Below are 17,236 nucleotides of genomic sequence, written 5' to 3' on the forward strand. Positions count from 1 at the left end.
GTGTCGCCACTCAGACCCCCCTCCGGCAGACAGCAGCACCCGCTGCAGCTGTATAGGCCTGCACCCGAACCCTGACGCGGATTTGCCACTGTCACTTTCCCACCTCCCTCCGGTCCCCGCCTTCCGGCCGCAAGTGTCCCGGCAGCACTGCCTCCGCCCCGCCTCTTCCCGCCCCTCGGTCCAATGGGAGCCGGGGCGGGGCTCCGTGTCATGGCCGCCCCCGTGCTGCGGCCTTCATAGCCCGCGGTGCCTGGCGTCCAGCTTCTCTGTCTTCGCCCACCGCCTCCCCTTGGCCACCATGGGCACCGTGCATGCACGGGTAAGCGGCGCGCAGGGGACGGGCCCGCAGCGGTACGGTCCAGCGGCCGCGGGTCGTGCTCTCCGCTCCTCGACCTTCGGGCCTGGCCCGGCGGGGGCAAGCGCCAGCCGCCCTTCTCCGCCGGGTGCAGCTCGGGTCGGGGATGGGACTGGCAGCAGGGTCTGGCCACTCTGTTGGGCCGTGCGTCAGGGCCTCCGTGCGCCAGGGCCTCCGTGCTTCAGGCCCGCGCGGCGGCACCCTGGGCTCCCTGCCCAGCGCCTCCGGGGGCAGCCGGGCCCGTGACTGCCGGATGCGGGGAGGAGATAGGGAAAGGGGTACGAGAAGGGAGAGGGTCCCTGTTGCTGCCACCGTCCCGGTGCTCGGAAGCGCCTTTCCTTCCCTCCCCGGGTCTTTCCTTCCTCCCTGGCGGCGGTCGGGATTGACCTTGCCGCCGGGGCTGGCAAGAGCAAGGCTGCGTAAATGAAAGTATTAAAAGGAGCAGCCCCCCAAAAACAAACTACGAAGGAGAAACTGCCCTACACGTGTAGCCCGTACGGTGGGAGGTGGGAGGTTTGCACTTCCCTGGTAAACTGCAGCATTCCTTACAGGGACATGCTATGTTTCACATCCAGAGCAGTTGGAGGCCTTCATGAACAGATACTTAAATGTCTATATAGCATTACTTAAAAAAAGGAATATAAATATTTAAGTGTTTGTTGTGGTCAAACAAGAAGTAGTGGCTATAATGGTAACAGGAAAAAGTCTCTCTTAGTTGTCAGAAAATAATTTCAAATACAGATACATAGGTTCTGAAATACTTCAGGATGGCAATGAACAGCCCATGCCTCAAGGCTTCCTTAGAGAAGCATCTCAGGACGTTCTAGGTAAGCAGTCCACTCCTGAGCAGTCTGCTGTATGGAAAGGTGTAAGAGCTGTGTGAGACAGGTTATGAGAAAGTCAAGCTGTAAGGATACCAGTGAAAAGGCTGGTGGTGCTGTACACTGTAAAGCAGAAGAATCACAGAGCAAATGTCAAGTCCTTGTGAATTTGACTTAAACTATTTTCCCCTTAAAGCAACCACAGGGCAAAAACTGTTGTGGATAATTCAGGTGTGATTAATGAGTGACTGACTTATTTGGGGACTAAGAATAGACTGGATGATTCCTCAAGATCCCATCTAGAATAACACCTCTTCAAAAGCCTTTTGAAAACCAGCAGGTTTCTCTGTAGTGTTTAATTAGACTGAGGAACAGCTGCTGGCAGCCGTTAGGGCTCCATAGTATCTTATTACCAAACCTAATTTAATTTCTGTTTCAGTTTTTTTTTTCCTTGTATTCTTGGTTTTTGTATCCATCTGTAGTATAAACTGATACACAATATTGTGTGGATGTGGAGTGTCTCATGCTTGCCTGAAAATTGCTGGGAGTGAGAGAGGATTCTGTCTTCATTTAGGTGGATTCTGATACGTAACAGCCATTTCCTATTCCAGCAAAATAGCTATCCTTAAATAATGCAGCAAATACTGTATTAGTGACTTAAGACTAAAAGTAGATTTACTGAGTTATCCTGTCCTGACCTCTGCTTTTGCAGGTAACCCGCTATCTGTCATGCTTAAATCTGTTATCTTCTGATAAAGTGTTATTTTAGGACTCCTTAAGGTATAGGAAATGAAGTCCCACTGTGCTGGAAAACATTTTAATTAAACTTTTCACCTCTGATCCATAAGGCCTGAAGTTCTTAAGTTCTTACGCATTACTTAGAAGGTTACTTTTAAAAGAAGTATTAAAATGTAGATTTGTAGAAATACATTAAAAAGTAACAAAATGCAGACACCCTTTTTAAAAAATTGTTCACACTTCTCTCCCTCTCAAAAACCCAAAATAAGTAGTAACATTTTTTTTTTTTAGATTTTTTTATTTTAAAGAGGTAGAATTCATCTTTAGAACAGGAAGCATGTCTTAATAATAAGGGGTGTTTTTTGGAAGAGTGCAGAGTACTTTAGAGAAATGATTCAACATGGAAGCTATTCACAACTTTCATTAAAAGATGCAGAAAACAGGTAGGTAACAAGTGTGCTGGTAATTCCCCTCATTTTAGTTCTTCCCTTTTGCTTTTTTCCCCTTAGAATCTGATGAGCACAGTGTCAAGAACTGTATTTTTTTTCCTTTTTAGAAAGCATAATTCACAAATCGGTGTGCCATATTAAATGCAGTTTTATGCTTTCAGAGTTTGGAGCCTCTTCCAATGGGTGGCCCAGACTTTGGTGCTTTGGGAGAGGAAGCTGAACTGGTTGAAGTTGAACCTGAGCCCAAGCAGGAAATTCTTGAAAACAAAGATGTAAGTACATGAAAAACATCTGGATTTTTTTCTCTTAAAATAACTGTCATGGCACCTTGCTTGTTTTTCCCAAGTAAACTTTCTAAGCTTTGGGTTTGGATGTGAAAGAACTAAATGTAGTACTGTGAGTTGAATCTGGTGTTGTCTAGTTCTTGTGTTTTTTAACCCACCACAAGAGTTACTAAGTTCAGCTCTGAGCTAATAGACCTGTCTCCAGATGCTGCTCTCCCTTCTCTCGTAAGACATCACTGCTTGGGGGAAAACCAAGCAACTGTCCTTAATCTGCTAGAGTGCAGTATTAGCCAAGTTAGGGTAAAACACCACCATGTGAATTATGTTGCTAAGCAAAACAGTAACTTCAGCAGAGGATGGTAACATTTGGGTTTTTTAAACATTTCACTTGTAAGATCATGTCTGTCTTTGCCCATAATATGTTTAGCCATGCTGGATGGCTGAGATACCATGCATTATTTTAGTTTTTATTATGATTTTCCTTTCTTTTATGGTATTCAGTCTCATCCTCTCTAGAAGCTGGGCAGTAACATTTGGATTTTATTGAGGTCATTATGTATATATTCTGATAGGGTCTTCTTAAAGCAATTTGCAGGAATGCTAGGTGGCTCTGGTGCCGTTTTATTATATGTGAACATATGAAGCATTTGCAGATTGTTGTTTGTTGCACTTACCCCTGTATTTCTAACACAGTGTAGTAGTGAGTATGGCTAGTAGGTTTGTTTTTTCTTTTAACTCTTTGCTTATGTGTGGCTGATACAAAAAATAGCTAACTACAACAACCTACAGGTTTTGTTTTACATGTCTTAGTATCTTGGTGTGATTTCTGCAGTGACTTATTTGTCCATACAACACTGACAACTAAAATCCCAGAAGCTACAATGTGTTGCTCTCTCTTGTGCAGTGACCAGTATTAACTTTGGTATTAGAGTTCTGTTTTCTTTAATTTTTGAGTTAAGGGAACAACTTTCCAGAATCGTAGATAGCACTGATTTCTGGTAATGTAGGTCAGCAGTAAGATGTAAGAATCTTCAGGATTTTTCACTTGGATAGCAATCCTGTTTTGTGCACTGGTGATTTTGATACTGTTAGATGCAAATTCAGCACTTGTGTTTAAAACACTCTGTTCTGTTTAGGTGGTGGTTCAGCATGTGCACTTCGATGGACTTGGAAGGACCAAAGATGACATTATCATGTATGAAATCGCCGATGTTTTCAAGGCTAAAAATCTCATTGATGTAAGTACTGTAGTAACAGACCTACTGTTTAAAAATACAGAGTAGGATTTCCTTTTTCCTGCTTCGGGCAGGCAACTGAAATATGAGGCAACTTTGTGAAGTTTTACAATGATTATGATCTTGTGATATGGAAGATAAACTTAAATATGAAATACTGGCAGGTACTATATTTTCTGATGTATTCAGCTCAAAGATGTTGTGTAAGGGTACTCTCAGATATTTTTTTCAGATTCAGTCTTCCTATCTGAGAATTGTTAACTGGGTAGGTGACACTTTCAGTTAAGTTTGTTAAGATAAGTTATTGTATCTTGGCACAGATAACTGATGCCAATCTCCACAGTGGATCAAAGAGAGAGTTAGGCTGTATGCCCTTGCACTCATAAGTGGTGATTCTTTCTGGAGTATGGCTGGCAGTTAGACCTGTAAGTTGATCTAAATTTAAACAGATTAAGGTGTTCAAGGTTTTTGCCAAAAGCATAGGTGTGTAAATTTTAACTACTGAAACTTAAGAATTGAATAATAGTTTTAAATTTTTATAACAATTAGGAAGCAGACTATCAAAAGGTAGGCAATGAGCTGAATGCACTGTGTTTAATTTATTTCTTTGCAGATTGAAGTGTTAAAGTGTGATCTGTTTTTGAAGGTGCATATATGTGTCTCTATACAAAATCTGTGAATATTGTATGACTTACTTGCATTTAACTTTTTTATCCTAGTTGGGTTTTGGTAACCTGAAAGACTCAAATGGACCAGAGGATCTTTGGAGGTCCCTTCCAACCCAAACTATTCTATGACTCTATGGTTCTGTGACTAAGCTACTTATTTCATCCTGTAGGTTATGAGGAAATCGCATGAAGCTCGTGAAAAGTTGCTTCGTCTAGGAATCTTTAGACAGGTGGATGTTCTGATTGATACCTGTCAAGGTATGTATTGCCTCCTTAATCCTCACTTTTTTCCCCTCATGCAAATGTAGACCTATATATGTATAAATATATATATACACACACATGCATACCTATAATGTATATTTTCCTGTGTAATAGGTTGGACTTTTCTGTGTAAAAAAAAAAAACTTACTTTCTCATATACCTTTATATATTTTAGATGTACAGGTAGGTGTGCTATATATACAAGTGTATGTGTATGTATATATAAATAGCACTTGTATACATGCAAAAATGAGAGACTTTCCAGCACTATAATAATTACAGTACATATTCCTTCATACAAAGTATCAGAGGGACACTTGAAGAAAAGCTTGAAAATATGTCCTTTCACGTATTACACATCGCATAACTGATGTTATATCAGCACATTCCTGAGGAAATGCTAGTAATTGTATCAGTGCTTGTGATTAAAAACTGGCTTATAGTATATGTGGGACAGCTGAATGTGTGCAGGTTTCAAAGTGAGGTTCAGTTTGCATTCTTGGATTGGGGGTTGGTTTTCAAAATTGTTGCTGTTCTTTTCAGCAAAGGAAAGTTGTGTTACTGAGAAGGAAGTGCAGAGCAGTCCCACAGGTTGCTGTCACATTTACTTCAAGCAGAATTAGGTATCCTTGACAGCTGTGTTTTCAAACAGCTGCTGTAGCCAGAGCCCTGAGGCTACTGGGCAGCTTCTGCTGTTCAGCACTTGACTACAGAATGCTGGGAGCTCTGCCCTAGTGATGGTGTTCTTGCTCTGTCAGGACCACTTTAATTTCTGATCATTTTAATGTAAGAATTTATCTATGTCTTTGTTTTAAGTGGGTAGGTAACAAACAAATGTTACTGTTTCATAATTAAACTAACGTGTTGATAATTAAAGCTAGTCATGCTGCAGTTGAACCAAATTCTGCACTCATATCCAAAAGACATCTTTTTCTCAAGCATTTTTCTTTGTAATGTGGACTTACATTATCATTTAATTCAACCAGTTTTCAGATAATTCAAAGCCTCATATGTCTTCGGGGTTTTATAATAGCTTTTTGGAGACAACATAAATTTGTTTGTTTGTTTATTTGTTTATGTAGGAGATGATGCCCTTCCAAATGGTTTAGATGTAACCTTTGAGGTAACAGAATTGAGAAGAGTAACCGGAAGCTATAACACTATGGTTGGCAACAATGAAGGCAGTATGGTATGTATTATTTCAAATAATTATTAATTCCTTTCAATATTCCTCTTTCTTGTTTCAAACCTAGCAAGGAATTTGGGGATCAAAGCCAAATTATTTTCTTGATCCAGCTTTACGAAGGCTTTTCCAGACCTTTGTCTCTAAAGAGTCTTTGTATTAGTCAGGCTTTCATTCAGCAAAAGCCTATTTTGAGCTAGGGAAGAATGCTGTAGCTTCCAACTCAGTATGTTAATCTTTTAATTCTTAAAATTAAATAAATTATTTTTTTATAGTATTTAAGATGCTTTATCTAGTGGAGAGGTTTGCAAGGAGTTTAGCATTTCATTTCTGTGAGATCTGTTTAGAGTGTTTTTGTTCTCAGTTGAAATGCTTTATATTTAACTTAGACATTGTTCTTGGGTTTTACTATTTTAGCCCAGTACCAGTTAGTTTGGGCTGCAAAATGCAAGGTTTCCCAGAACCATATAAATGTTTCCATTTGATTCAGTTAAGAATGGATCAGATTAAAATCTTGTGTGAAAAATTCTTATCAGCTGACACAAAAAGTAACAGCTGTACTGTTTTCTATTAATGTCTTGTTAACAGAAGTGCTGGTGTTAAGGACATTATGCTCTCAGGTGTTCATTCCTGCACCCTTTCTGTCTTACGTGCACAGTGCAGCTGTGCCTGGGGCTGGTAGATAAGCCAGATCAAGGAACTCATCCTTTTCTTCTTAGGGATATTTTTAACATGGATAAAATACTGCATGACACAGGTGATGCTGTTTTGCAAGTGCAAGATGAATAGGAATTCAGTGAGTTGAGAGCTACTTATGCAGCTCCTCTGCCAAGAGCAGTGTCCAGATATTGTGGTCTGAATGAAACCAGTAGGAAATCCATGTTGGTTCTAGTGCCTTTGGAAGCAGTCTGAAAGCTGCTTTGGTTTCTCTTTTTGTACTCGGCTTCTATTTGATTTTAATTCATTGTGGAGAAGCAAAATGTTTGAATGATACAAAGACATGATGCTGGTATTGGCAGCAGAGATTGTTCCCTTAAAAGTTGAATAGATTTAACATTTATTCTAATCCCTTAAATTCATCTGAAGCCGATAGGTCTAACATTTTGTACTAAAATTTCTGGTTAGTTGGATAATTGCATCGTAGCCATCATCACAAAGTTCAGGTGACTGATTTGTTTCCAATAGCTGTTAGACAAAGGCAATCAGCATTTTATAGCTTTTTTACATACTTTTAAAATAGAACACACAAGAGTTGAACAGTCCTAGCACAGGTAGTGTCTGTGCTTGGAGGAAACCTGCTCCATCCTTTCTGCCAAAGGACCAAGAGCTGCCAAAGGAATTTGTGCCAGAACAGGCAAAAGTGTTTAACTAGTTTCTGGAGAACTGGAATGCTAATGTCATACTGCCATCAGGACTGATTGCAAAAGTATCTTGTTGCTCAAAACAAACATACATGAAAGTGGCTCTGTATTAATAATTTTCCATTGGCTTATTGCTGTGGTTTCAGTGAACCCTACCTGATGATCAGCTAAAAGTCTGTAGTTGTAGAGCAGCTGCTTATGGCAAAGATTTACTCTCCTGGGCTTTGAAACTGACTGGGAGATGGTGCTGGAAATAATAGCTGTACTGATGGTACAGTAAGAATGCAAATTAAGTTGCCCACTACTGGCCAGCAATAAAAATTGGATGATTAACTGTAACTTCTTCTATTGTGATGGTTTTTTCTGACACTACAAAGAGAAATCTAATTTAAAAGAAAAAACACATTCAGTTGCAACTGTATTGTCTTTCTCATTCTCACCATAGATATACTTGTCTTCAGCATATAATTAAGATGCATGACTGCAAACTATATGAAATGTGAGGGTTGTTTTGTTTTGTTTTTCATTTTCCATAGGTGCTTGGTCTCAAGTTCCCAAATCTCTTTGGTCGTGCAGAAAAGGTAACCTTCCAGTTCTCCTATGGAACAAAGGAAACATCGTATGGCCTGTCACTCTTCAAACCACAGCCTGGAAGCTTTGAAAGAAAGTAGGGGATACATGTTTTAGTACCTTTTCTTTTAGTTGAAGGAATATAATACAATAAGATCTTTCATTGAGTAATAATTAAATGTATTCATTTCCTGAGGATCTTTTAATAATGTGGCAAAGCTAGTTTCTTAAGGTTTTCTGAGAATTGAAAATTCCACCTACTTAGTTTCACTTTCAAACCTACCAATAATGTTGTGTTTCAGCTTTTCAATTAACCTGTACAAAGTAACTGGGCAATTCCCTTGGAGCTCTCTTCGTGAAACTGATAGAGGGATATCAACAGAATTCAATGTAAGTGTAGCACAAGTGTTTGTGGAAATCATGCTTCCTTTACATGTAATTCAAGTCACAGCTGGCTTTTGCGAATATTTAGTTTACTTTTTTAATGATTGAAACACTTGTGCACAGGGCTAACTTGTCATTATTTGAAAGAGGTCAACATTTTTAAAATGGTGGAGGTAATAGACCTTAGTCTTGTTAGAATTCAGTTTTATTTTGGCTGTATAAAAAATACCAGTGAATTTTTTCTCCAAGTTTTAAATCTTTAAAGTATCATTTCAGAGAGATGGCTGGCTGCTTAGCTCACTATATCAGCCCGATTGAAGATATTTCTCATTTGGGATAGAGCAAGTAATGTGCAGCTACTGGGAGAAGCTCTGTTGACTGGTTCAGGAGCTCCCTGAAAATGGGTTTCTCTCTGATCCTAGCAATTTGAAAAGACAAAGTGTACTTAAGTATAAAACAATGTTCATTAGAAAGATTTTTCATGGAAATGTTTATTTCTAACCCTAACTATTCTATGATTCTATGATTTTCATTTTGTAGCAGTTTTTCATGTCATACTCAATTTTTTATTTGTAGTTTCCAATCTGGAAGACCAATCACACACTGAAGTGGGAGGGTGTGTGGAGAGAGCTTGGCTGCCTTGCTAGAACAGCATCCTTTTCTGTTCGAGAAGAAAGTGGACACTCTCTTAAGTCTTCTCTCTCTGTAAGTCTGTTTCCTGATATTTTTTTTTTTAAGCACATTATTTTGAGTCATCTAATAGTTACAAATTACATCAGAGGAGCTTTTTGTCTTAGCAGGTTCTGTGTTTTACTTCAGACATCTCTTTCTGTGTTTGGTCACTCACACAGAGTCATCCAGGAGATCCGAAGAGAGAACATATTTTCATAGTTGACTGTTGCATAGGCCAGCTTGTTCTTTCTGCAGGGCCTCCCTCTGTCTCACTGCTGTCTCTTTTTTGCAGAATTGTCTTGTTTTTGTAAAAGACAGGATCAGTAAATGTGCTCATCCTAGAGCTGCTGTGCCCTTTCTAAATATTCTTTCCTATAACAGTTTTTGGTCACTTGTCATCTTTAACTTGTAGGTTACGAATTGTAGGAAATAAAATATTTGCAGGTTACTGTCACAGGCTTGGTGATTTACACTGGAACATTGTTGCTGCCAAGTTTCTGGTGTGTATCATGGCCTAAAGATATAAATGTGTGCATTTAGTGTGGCCTCTAAATTCAGAACTAAATTAGTCTGTAGGTAAGTTGTTCCCAAGTCCATGGAGCTACACGAGCCTTAGCTGGAGCTGTGGTTGTCTTTTGCTGTTTGCACAGTTTTTGAAAGAAAATAATACAGTCACTCTGGGGTTTTCAGCAGATATGAGAACCTGAAAATACTTTTTTGATTCTTTTCAGCATGCCATGGTAATTGATTCCCGGAACTCCTCAATCTTGCCAAGACGAGGTGCTTTGCTGAAAATTAATCAGGTAGCATTAAATCACTTGCACTATTACTGGATTTTATCTTTAAGTGTATTTGAATAAGTCTTCACCTAATTGATGTTCATGTAAAAAATGTCTACAGAGTTAAAATTAATCATAAATTGACCAGGAGTCAGTGATGACCAGTATTTACTTTTATAATGTGTGCCTTTTAAAATCATGAAACTGTTTTTATGATGGCAAATTTTCATTTTAAGACCATCGGTCCAAAACAGCACAGCCGTTTTGTCTCGCCATTAGCATTAAATTACTTTACTAGCTGAGATACATTATCCCTGACTGCACTTTACAGTAGGTATTAGTCCTTCTATTCTAATACTGTCATGTAATACTACCAGACTGTGGTCCTGTTGCTACTTACAAAGTCTGTAAATCTTAGATTTAAAAATGGAAGACTAAGTAAAACTAACTGTCAAAGTCATACGCATATATCATTCTAGCACAGAAAATGGTTTTCACTCTTGTTACTTTCAGAGCTTTTAGAAAAGCTGGCTTTTCTGGTGTATGAGTTACAACTTCAGAAGCATTAGCTTCTGCAATGCTTTAGAAGCAGGTTGCTTTGAAATGCCCCTGGAAGCAGAAGTACTACTGTTTCTGTAAGCAGCAGGGAACTGTTCTGTTTCTGAGTGAAAAAGGTGGTCATAATGCGGGGTTTTGTTAACATACCATTTCTTATGTGCTGCCTCTAACACTGATTCAGGTCACTTATTTTCAACTTGCATTGGTGTAATGCAATAGGCTTGCTGGTTTTTCAGCGCTGCCTTAATGCATATGAAATCTTTTCAGGTCTAGGTGAATACAGTAAGAGTTCCTATTTTGGGTGTTGAATTTTCCAGCTCCATTCTATTTTGCCATCATTTACAAGAATGACTTAGAAAGCAATGCCTTGGCTTAATATACGGAGGGAAAAAATGCTGTTCATTGTTCTAAGGGTCATGTATGTTTTTTTTGTTGATTCAAAATTCAGTTTTCTCTCCATACCAGTGTATCTGTATTTCTTGTACAGAATGCACTGCTTGTGCTGATGCAGACATGATGAACTTTTAGAAGGAAGAAACATGTAATATCCATTACAACTTTCATAAACTTATGTCTTTGCAGGAGTTGGCTGGCTATACAGGTGGAGACGTGAGCTTTCTAAAAGAGGATTTTGAATTTCAGTTGAATAAGCAACTTATCTGGGATTCGGTAATTTTTTAAAAGATATTTTAGTGATTGATCTGATTTAGCAAATAAGGTTATTAAGTCTGTTTCTTATGATGATTTTTCACCATGGATAAGAAGATGATTGTGAAAGTGAAAGATGGATGGTGTAAATATGTTGATTTGTTTCTTTGAAAGTGAAATACTCTTATTTTTAACCTGACATTTCAGCCATGTACAGTCACTTGAGAAGTGGGCATTTTGGAAAGAATGACTAGTCTGACAGTTAACGATGTGAACTGTTCTCCTTTCAGAAGTAATGTTGGGCATGTCTGTTCTTTGTGATCTTTATAAAGAGTGATTTTCCAAAACCAATGACAGCCTTTGTTCTGTCTCTTTCACCTGGTTATGAATATTCTGAATAACCTTGGGATAGTTTTCTTTTGTCATTGTAAATTACGAGTATTTGATTGTTAATTTTGATATCATGGCATGTAATTATTTCTTCTATGTAAAATTATTGGGAAAGAATGGGAAGACTGATTTCACTACGGCGCTAAGCCTGCACTAAAACATTTTGTGCTCAATGAACAATTTAAGTTCCAATAAGAAAGGCATGTGCTGCAATGAGAAGTTTATATGAGCCCCTAGTCAGCCACACCATAGGCAGAACACATCACAGGTGATATGGTACCGTGTCTGCAGTAGTATTTTGGTTTAGCGTCACTGTGTGGTTTTGAAATGAAATTCCTATGCCGTTATCACTTAAAGTCTTGGTTTGGTTAGCAGAGCTGTTCTTGTGTATCCCAACTAGATTTCCTTCTGAGGAAGCAACACTGTTCATGTTTAATGAACTTTACGAGAGCATAGAGATTTTAAGATTCAGGCAGCTTTACAGTTTCATAGCTGAATGGGGAATTAAACAGCAACTTCTATTATGAAGATTTAAAAATCAGAGGTTACAATAATTTGCATCCCAACATACCAAAAGAAAAAAAACAAACCTAAACCAGAATGAAAAAGCTTTTAGTATGAGGCAACTTGGTTTGACCAGTGAGGCCAACACAGAAGGACATTTTAAGGCTGTTTTCTATATCCCTTTCTTACTACATTATTATGTTTGCACCTTCCATGTGGTAGGAGAAAAGGCATTGCCTGATGAGTGCACTTCTAATCATCTTACATTTATTTGCTGACTTTTAGCTGAGAAAGACAGTGTATTCCCCTATGAAGTAATTTAATGGCCTCATGGCTACGCAGAGAGGACTTGTTCTTACCCATGACTGCTAATATGCCTACATTGTGAATGGAAGTGAAGTGTATCTCATCATGTGGTGTACATAATTTTATATCGCCCATTGTTCATGAGTGTAGATTTGGCATGCAGCTGGCTTTTGCATATGCCATGTGTTGTGTAACCAGACATGTGTGCTGCCTGAATATGGCAGGGGAAGCATCTGGGGACACTTGGGGCAGAAGGTAGCAGGAGTGTGCTGTAAAATTAGAGATATTATCCAACACCTTTAGGCTAGGTATTGCCAGTAAATCTCACCATCTGGCAGTAGTACTTCTACTTGGTACACAGGCATTACTTGGATTTAAAATTGCCAGGTCTAATTTATGGCAGCAGTGTTGTCTTACTTCAAGACATGAAAATTCATAAGAAAATAGGAGCTGGATGAGTGTTCTATTTAGCAATAGTAAAACTAGCACTTGGTGCAGATATGCTATTGTCAACTTTTTCAAGGTGTAGCGCTACATAAACGAAAGAGGGCAGCAGTGATCAAGAGTTCCCTGAAAATGCCATTGCTGCTGTTGATACCTATGCGTGCACTGTGATCATCTGTTATTTTTTGTCAGACTGAGGGGAGCTCTGCCTGTTAGTGAGCGATTAAATTTTACTAATACTGTTTTTAGGGTAATTAAGTAGCATGTATTAATAAACAACTTCTTATTCTCTCCAAAGGCTTTTTCAGCATCACTTTGGGGTGGAATGCTAGTACCTATTGGAGACAAGCCATCCAGTATAGCTGACAGGCAAGTTTTTAGATGGTTCTTAATTTCTTTCTACAGGTAACATAGAAAACTATAGTAGAAGAGCAAAGCCATAGTAGTTCTGTTTCTGAGGAGAATAAAACGTTTCTAGTTAGCTTTAATTGCACGTTAGTGCTCAAGCTGTACCTTTTGGTTTTGATTTTCATGTTGGGATAGTATGTAGTAGCTCTGCTTGCCAATATTTATGGTTGCAAAATGATACTTATCATCTGCAAAATTTTCTGTCAGGCATAGATAACACTGTAGGTATTTTTAGACGTAAAGCTGTATCGTAAGTGTTGGCTTTTTTGGTGGTTTTGCTCTCTTAACACCTGTGTTTAAAGATCTCTAGCAGAAGCCATTTAGACTTAAATTTGTTTACAATAAATGCTAAATACTGAGTGTCAACTTCACATATGATAGATCTTAACTATAGTATTTCTATCAAAATTATTACAACAGACAGACTCAGCATTCTGGTTCTTATTCAGTTCTGGGGATGCTTCTGTTTTGATTTTTTTAACTGATGGAAGAATTATTTTTATTATTAATAAAATAATAATAATAAAATAATAATAAAAATAATTTTATTTTGAAAATTCTATCAAATGCATCAGGATTTAAATATCATTTCTTGTATTTCTTTAAATACACTTTACTAAACCAGTTACAAAGTTACCTGTAACTCTGAAAAGCAGTGTCAGAATTTTGGCTAGATATTTTCAAAGACATCCTTTCAAGGGAAGCTTTAAATTGAATTTGACTGTATTCACTAGGTTTTACCTTGGTGGACCAACAAGCGTGCGTGGATTCAGTATGTACAGCATCGGACCCCAGAGTGAAGGTCTGACATGCTTAAAATTCCACTCCTCTGACAATACTGTAAATATTAGTGGGTAACAAAGAGTCATATTCTGGCCTTAAGCTTTGTATAGCTTAAAAATAATTGCTCCCACTCTGCATTTTGAATCTGAGAAGTGTTATGTCATTGTATATTAGTTCACAATGGAATACAGCCTGGTAGTTCTTAGTAAGGCCATTAGCTAATTTTATAAACCAACTGTGTGTTCCAACTTGCATACTACCAGTGTGTCAATTTAATTAGTAAGCAACCTTCAAGCTGAAAAGGGTCCCAAAAGATGGTTATAGCAACATCCACATTAAATCTGTTTGCTACAGTGTATATTCAGGTAGCCTCGGGGAAAGGTAATCTGACCAACAGAGGTGTTTTGAGAGCCAGGAGCTTCCACAGTTTTATTGCTGTTGACTTGCTGTTATCAGTGGATTCAGTATTCAGTATATTTTAAAGCAAATTGTTTAATTTTATCAGTTTCCCACTTTTAGAACTAAGGCAGGTATTTCAGTGGTGTTTCAGTGTTCAGGAGGTAGTCTCTGATGAAACACAAGTGGGTGCATGTCTCAGGCTGTCTTAGCGAGGGAGAGAATTGAAAGGGCATTTCACTTGGAAGGTTTAAAGAATTGTGTAAGTGCTAATTTCTTTACTTAATAATGGTGAGGTTGGAGAGAGCTAGAAGAGAATGGCAAGAGTTGGAAAGGGTAGAAGTGTGACCTAAAACAACTTAAGGATGTGGTTTTGTACCTTTTAATAACTGGTTCTTTGAATATATGCTACAGTATATGCTTTTACTCTAACATTTTACCAAAACAGGTGATTACTTGGGAGGAGAAGCCTACTGGGCTGGAGGCTTGCATCTATACACCCCTCTCCCTTTCCGGCCAGGCAGGGGAGGGTTTGGAGACCTTTTCCGAACACATTTCTTCCTTAATGCTGGAAACCTCTGCAATCTGAACTATGGTAAGACTCAGTAGAACTATGTATAATTCTTTTATATATATATGAAAGCAAAAAAAAAGAGAGCTTTTTGGTGTCTGTTTACACAGAAGAAGTTTGTTTACCGTGTATATTTTGGTGCCTGTAAAAAGCTACTGCTATTAACTTGTATATTTGACAGATTGCCAGTAATTTTTTTAGCTCTTTGAATAAATTCAAGCACAACTTGTACAGAAGAGAGCTGGAATGGTAACAGTAATATCTGTGAATAGTTGATGTTCTCAGACTAATGTGGTAGTTGATTAACACCTGCTGTCGTACACTGTTCTGGAGGGAGACTGGAAGATGATGTTCTAGTGGGATTCTAATGTTTCCTAGGATGAACTACATAAAAAGTGGCATGAGCATAGGTGAGGGTGCAGTAGCTGATGTGACTTTTTTTCCCTCTCCCATTCCCAATTTTTTTCAAGATGTATTTCAGTGTATCAGTATATGACTTTTCAATATCATTTTAATCAGTTTGGGGGTATAGTGATGTTTGATGACTGCCTCACTTGATGGAAGAGAAGCAGCATCCATACGGGAGTGAGACACTTTATGCACAATTGAAGGTTAACTGATTATAAGAGACCTACTAAAGACATTTAAGTCTTTAGTATTCCATATTCATGCAGATAGGTACCCTATAATGGGAAATGAAGATCAACCAGCAATCCACCTAAAATCATAGTAGTTTGAGTCCAAGACAGTTGAAGTTCATGGGAGTTGCGGGTAGTAAATAAATTTTGAGTCTGCAGGTGCTGCTCCTAAATAGTCTGGCTTCTAGCTCTGAAAATCCAGTTAGCTGCTGACCACCTTGACAGCTTAATTTGATTCTTGTTCTCCTGCTCTTTTGCTTTTAGGCGATGGTCCCAGAGCTCACCTGCAGAAGCTGGCAGAGTATATCCGATGGTCTTACGGTGCTGGAATAGTGCTTCGACTTGGAAACATTGCTAGATTAGAACTTAACTACTGTTTCCCCATGGGAGTACAGTCTGGTGACAGGTTTGTCTTTTAAACCAAATCCTTTAGTAGTAACTGTTTTTAAAGGTTACTGCACTTATATCTAGCTTTGTCAGAGATTTGCTGCCCTTTAATTTTGTTTATTCTGTGCTGATTTAGAGATATTTCAACACTTGATTCTCTTCTTTCTGCTTGCTATATTCATACTGGTTTCACAGTGCTTCTTGATTGAAGACTCTGTTTCTCGAGTTTCAAAGATCACTGAAAGCAGCTGTTGAAATGTATGAATAGCTGTGCAGCAGGTTTTATTTTTTTATGGGAAATGATCCTTCAAACAGATCATGGTATTTTCTTAAGTCTTCCAAAAACAAATGAGTGGATAAATACCGAGTTTAATGTCTGCTTGAAAGATGAAAACAAGTTTAACTATATGTAAAGGCAAAGGCAAAGGGAGAACAAATTAATTTGTTAGCAATGAATTATCCTACATCAAGCAATAAGAAACCTTCAGGGGGCCTGCTGTTACCTGTGAAAGCTATGTGAGAAACGTATTTGGTATAGGAGTTGGATTATGTTTTTACTTCTCATTCATATGAAATGTGAATTAATAACAGCAATTTGAAAATTATGGGCTTGATTTTGCAAATGTAAATGCTCCATATGATTGATGCAGTGGCAAAGCATTTACTTAAAAAAGCCTTTGTCAACTAAAATTTGAATTATAACTTTCCAAAGACTGAAAACCTTGGAAATTTGGGGATGGGGAGAATTGATTTTAACTTCAGCAGTATCTTATATATCACTTACATTATTTATTGTTTCTTTTCAGGATATGTGATGGTGTTCAGTTTGGAGCAGGAATCAGATTTCTATAATACAGAAACATTTTACATCAGTGTATGAAATTGTGCTCTGTAACTGAAATCAACACTATAATACAGCTTGATACTTTTGAAAAACAGTGCACATCTGAGTGATTTACCTCAGACTCCACAAGAAACCGCATTAAAGAATTAGGCTGTAAAGGTTCATTGTACTTCTGATTCTTATCAAAGATGGGAGAGTTTTTCTAGCTTTTAATTATTAGTTGTTACTTAAAATATTAAAAGATTTGTGTCAGGAATTTGTTCTTGGATACAGTTCACATGATTATAGTTGTCATTGGTCTGCATCGTCTTCACTTTTCCAGCCACAAGTCTCACAAGTGTTGGGACAACCAAGTGTGAGTATGGCTAAAAGTGGAAGTTGAGGGGGAACAGTCTTCCTCCATCATCAACTTCTGTGAGCAAATGACCCTGAAAAAATTCTGTTACTCATCAAAAAGTATTTTACACAAGTAATGGTTGTGAGTGAGCTTAAATGTTCTGATTTGAATATCTTAGAGTCATAGAATGCTTTGGGTTTTAAGGGACCTTAAAGATCATCTAGTTAAACACTTGTGCCATGGCCAGGGACACCTTCCA

General features: G+C 38.2%; 1 protein-coding gene across 1 annotated transcript; it reads left to right on the plus strand.

Annotated features, from left to right (window-relative positions):
- The first annotated feature begins 164 nt into the window (after positions 1–164).
- On the plus strand, positions 165–16,798 carry SAMM50 (SAMM50 sorting and assembly machinery component). The gene is made up of 15 exons (XM_062634887.1): positions 165–319; positions 2,525–2,635; positions 3,784–3,885; positions 4,721–4,808; positions 5,897–6,003; positions 7,895–8,025; positions 8,231–8,318; positions 8,889–9,017; positions 9,716–9,787; positions 10,904–10,990; positions 12,912–12,982; positions 13,756–13,823; positions 14,649–14,795; positions 15,674–15,815; positions 16,603–16,798. Exons 1-15 carry the CDS (start codon positions 299–301, stop codon positions 16,646–16,648), a joined length of 1,410 nt encoding a protein of 469 aa, XP_062490871.1. The 5' UTR covers positions 165–298; the 3' UTR covers positions 16,649–16,798.
- Positions 16,799–17,236: the final 438 nt, after the last annotated feature.

The sequence above is a fragment of the Pezoporus occidentalis genome, unplaced genomic scaffold (assembly GCF_034315485.1).
Source record: "Pezoporus occidentalis ecotype Australia unplaced genomic scaffold, CSIRO_AGI_Poc_V1 ctg44, whole genome shotgun sequence".
In the NCBI taxonomy this organism is placed as follows: Eukaryota; Metazoa; Chordata; class Aves; order Psittaciformes; family Psittacidae; genus Pezoporus; species Pezoporus occidentalis.

Bases quoted from the DNA above. Each gene is read 5' to 3' on its own strand.
- SAMM50 (XM_062634887.1), top strand. From the start codon at position 299: ATGGGCACCGTGCATGCACGG. The intron at 8,319-8,888 runs GTAAGTGTAGCA...TTTTATTTGTAG, and splicing joins GGATATCAACAGAATTCAAT to TTTCCAATCTGGAAGACCAA. The intron at 9,788-10,903 runs GTAGCATTAAAT...ATGTCTTTGCAG, and splicing joins CTTTGCTGAAAATTAATCAG to GAGTTGGCTGGCTATACAGG.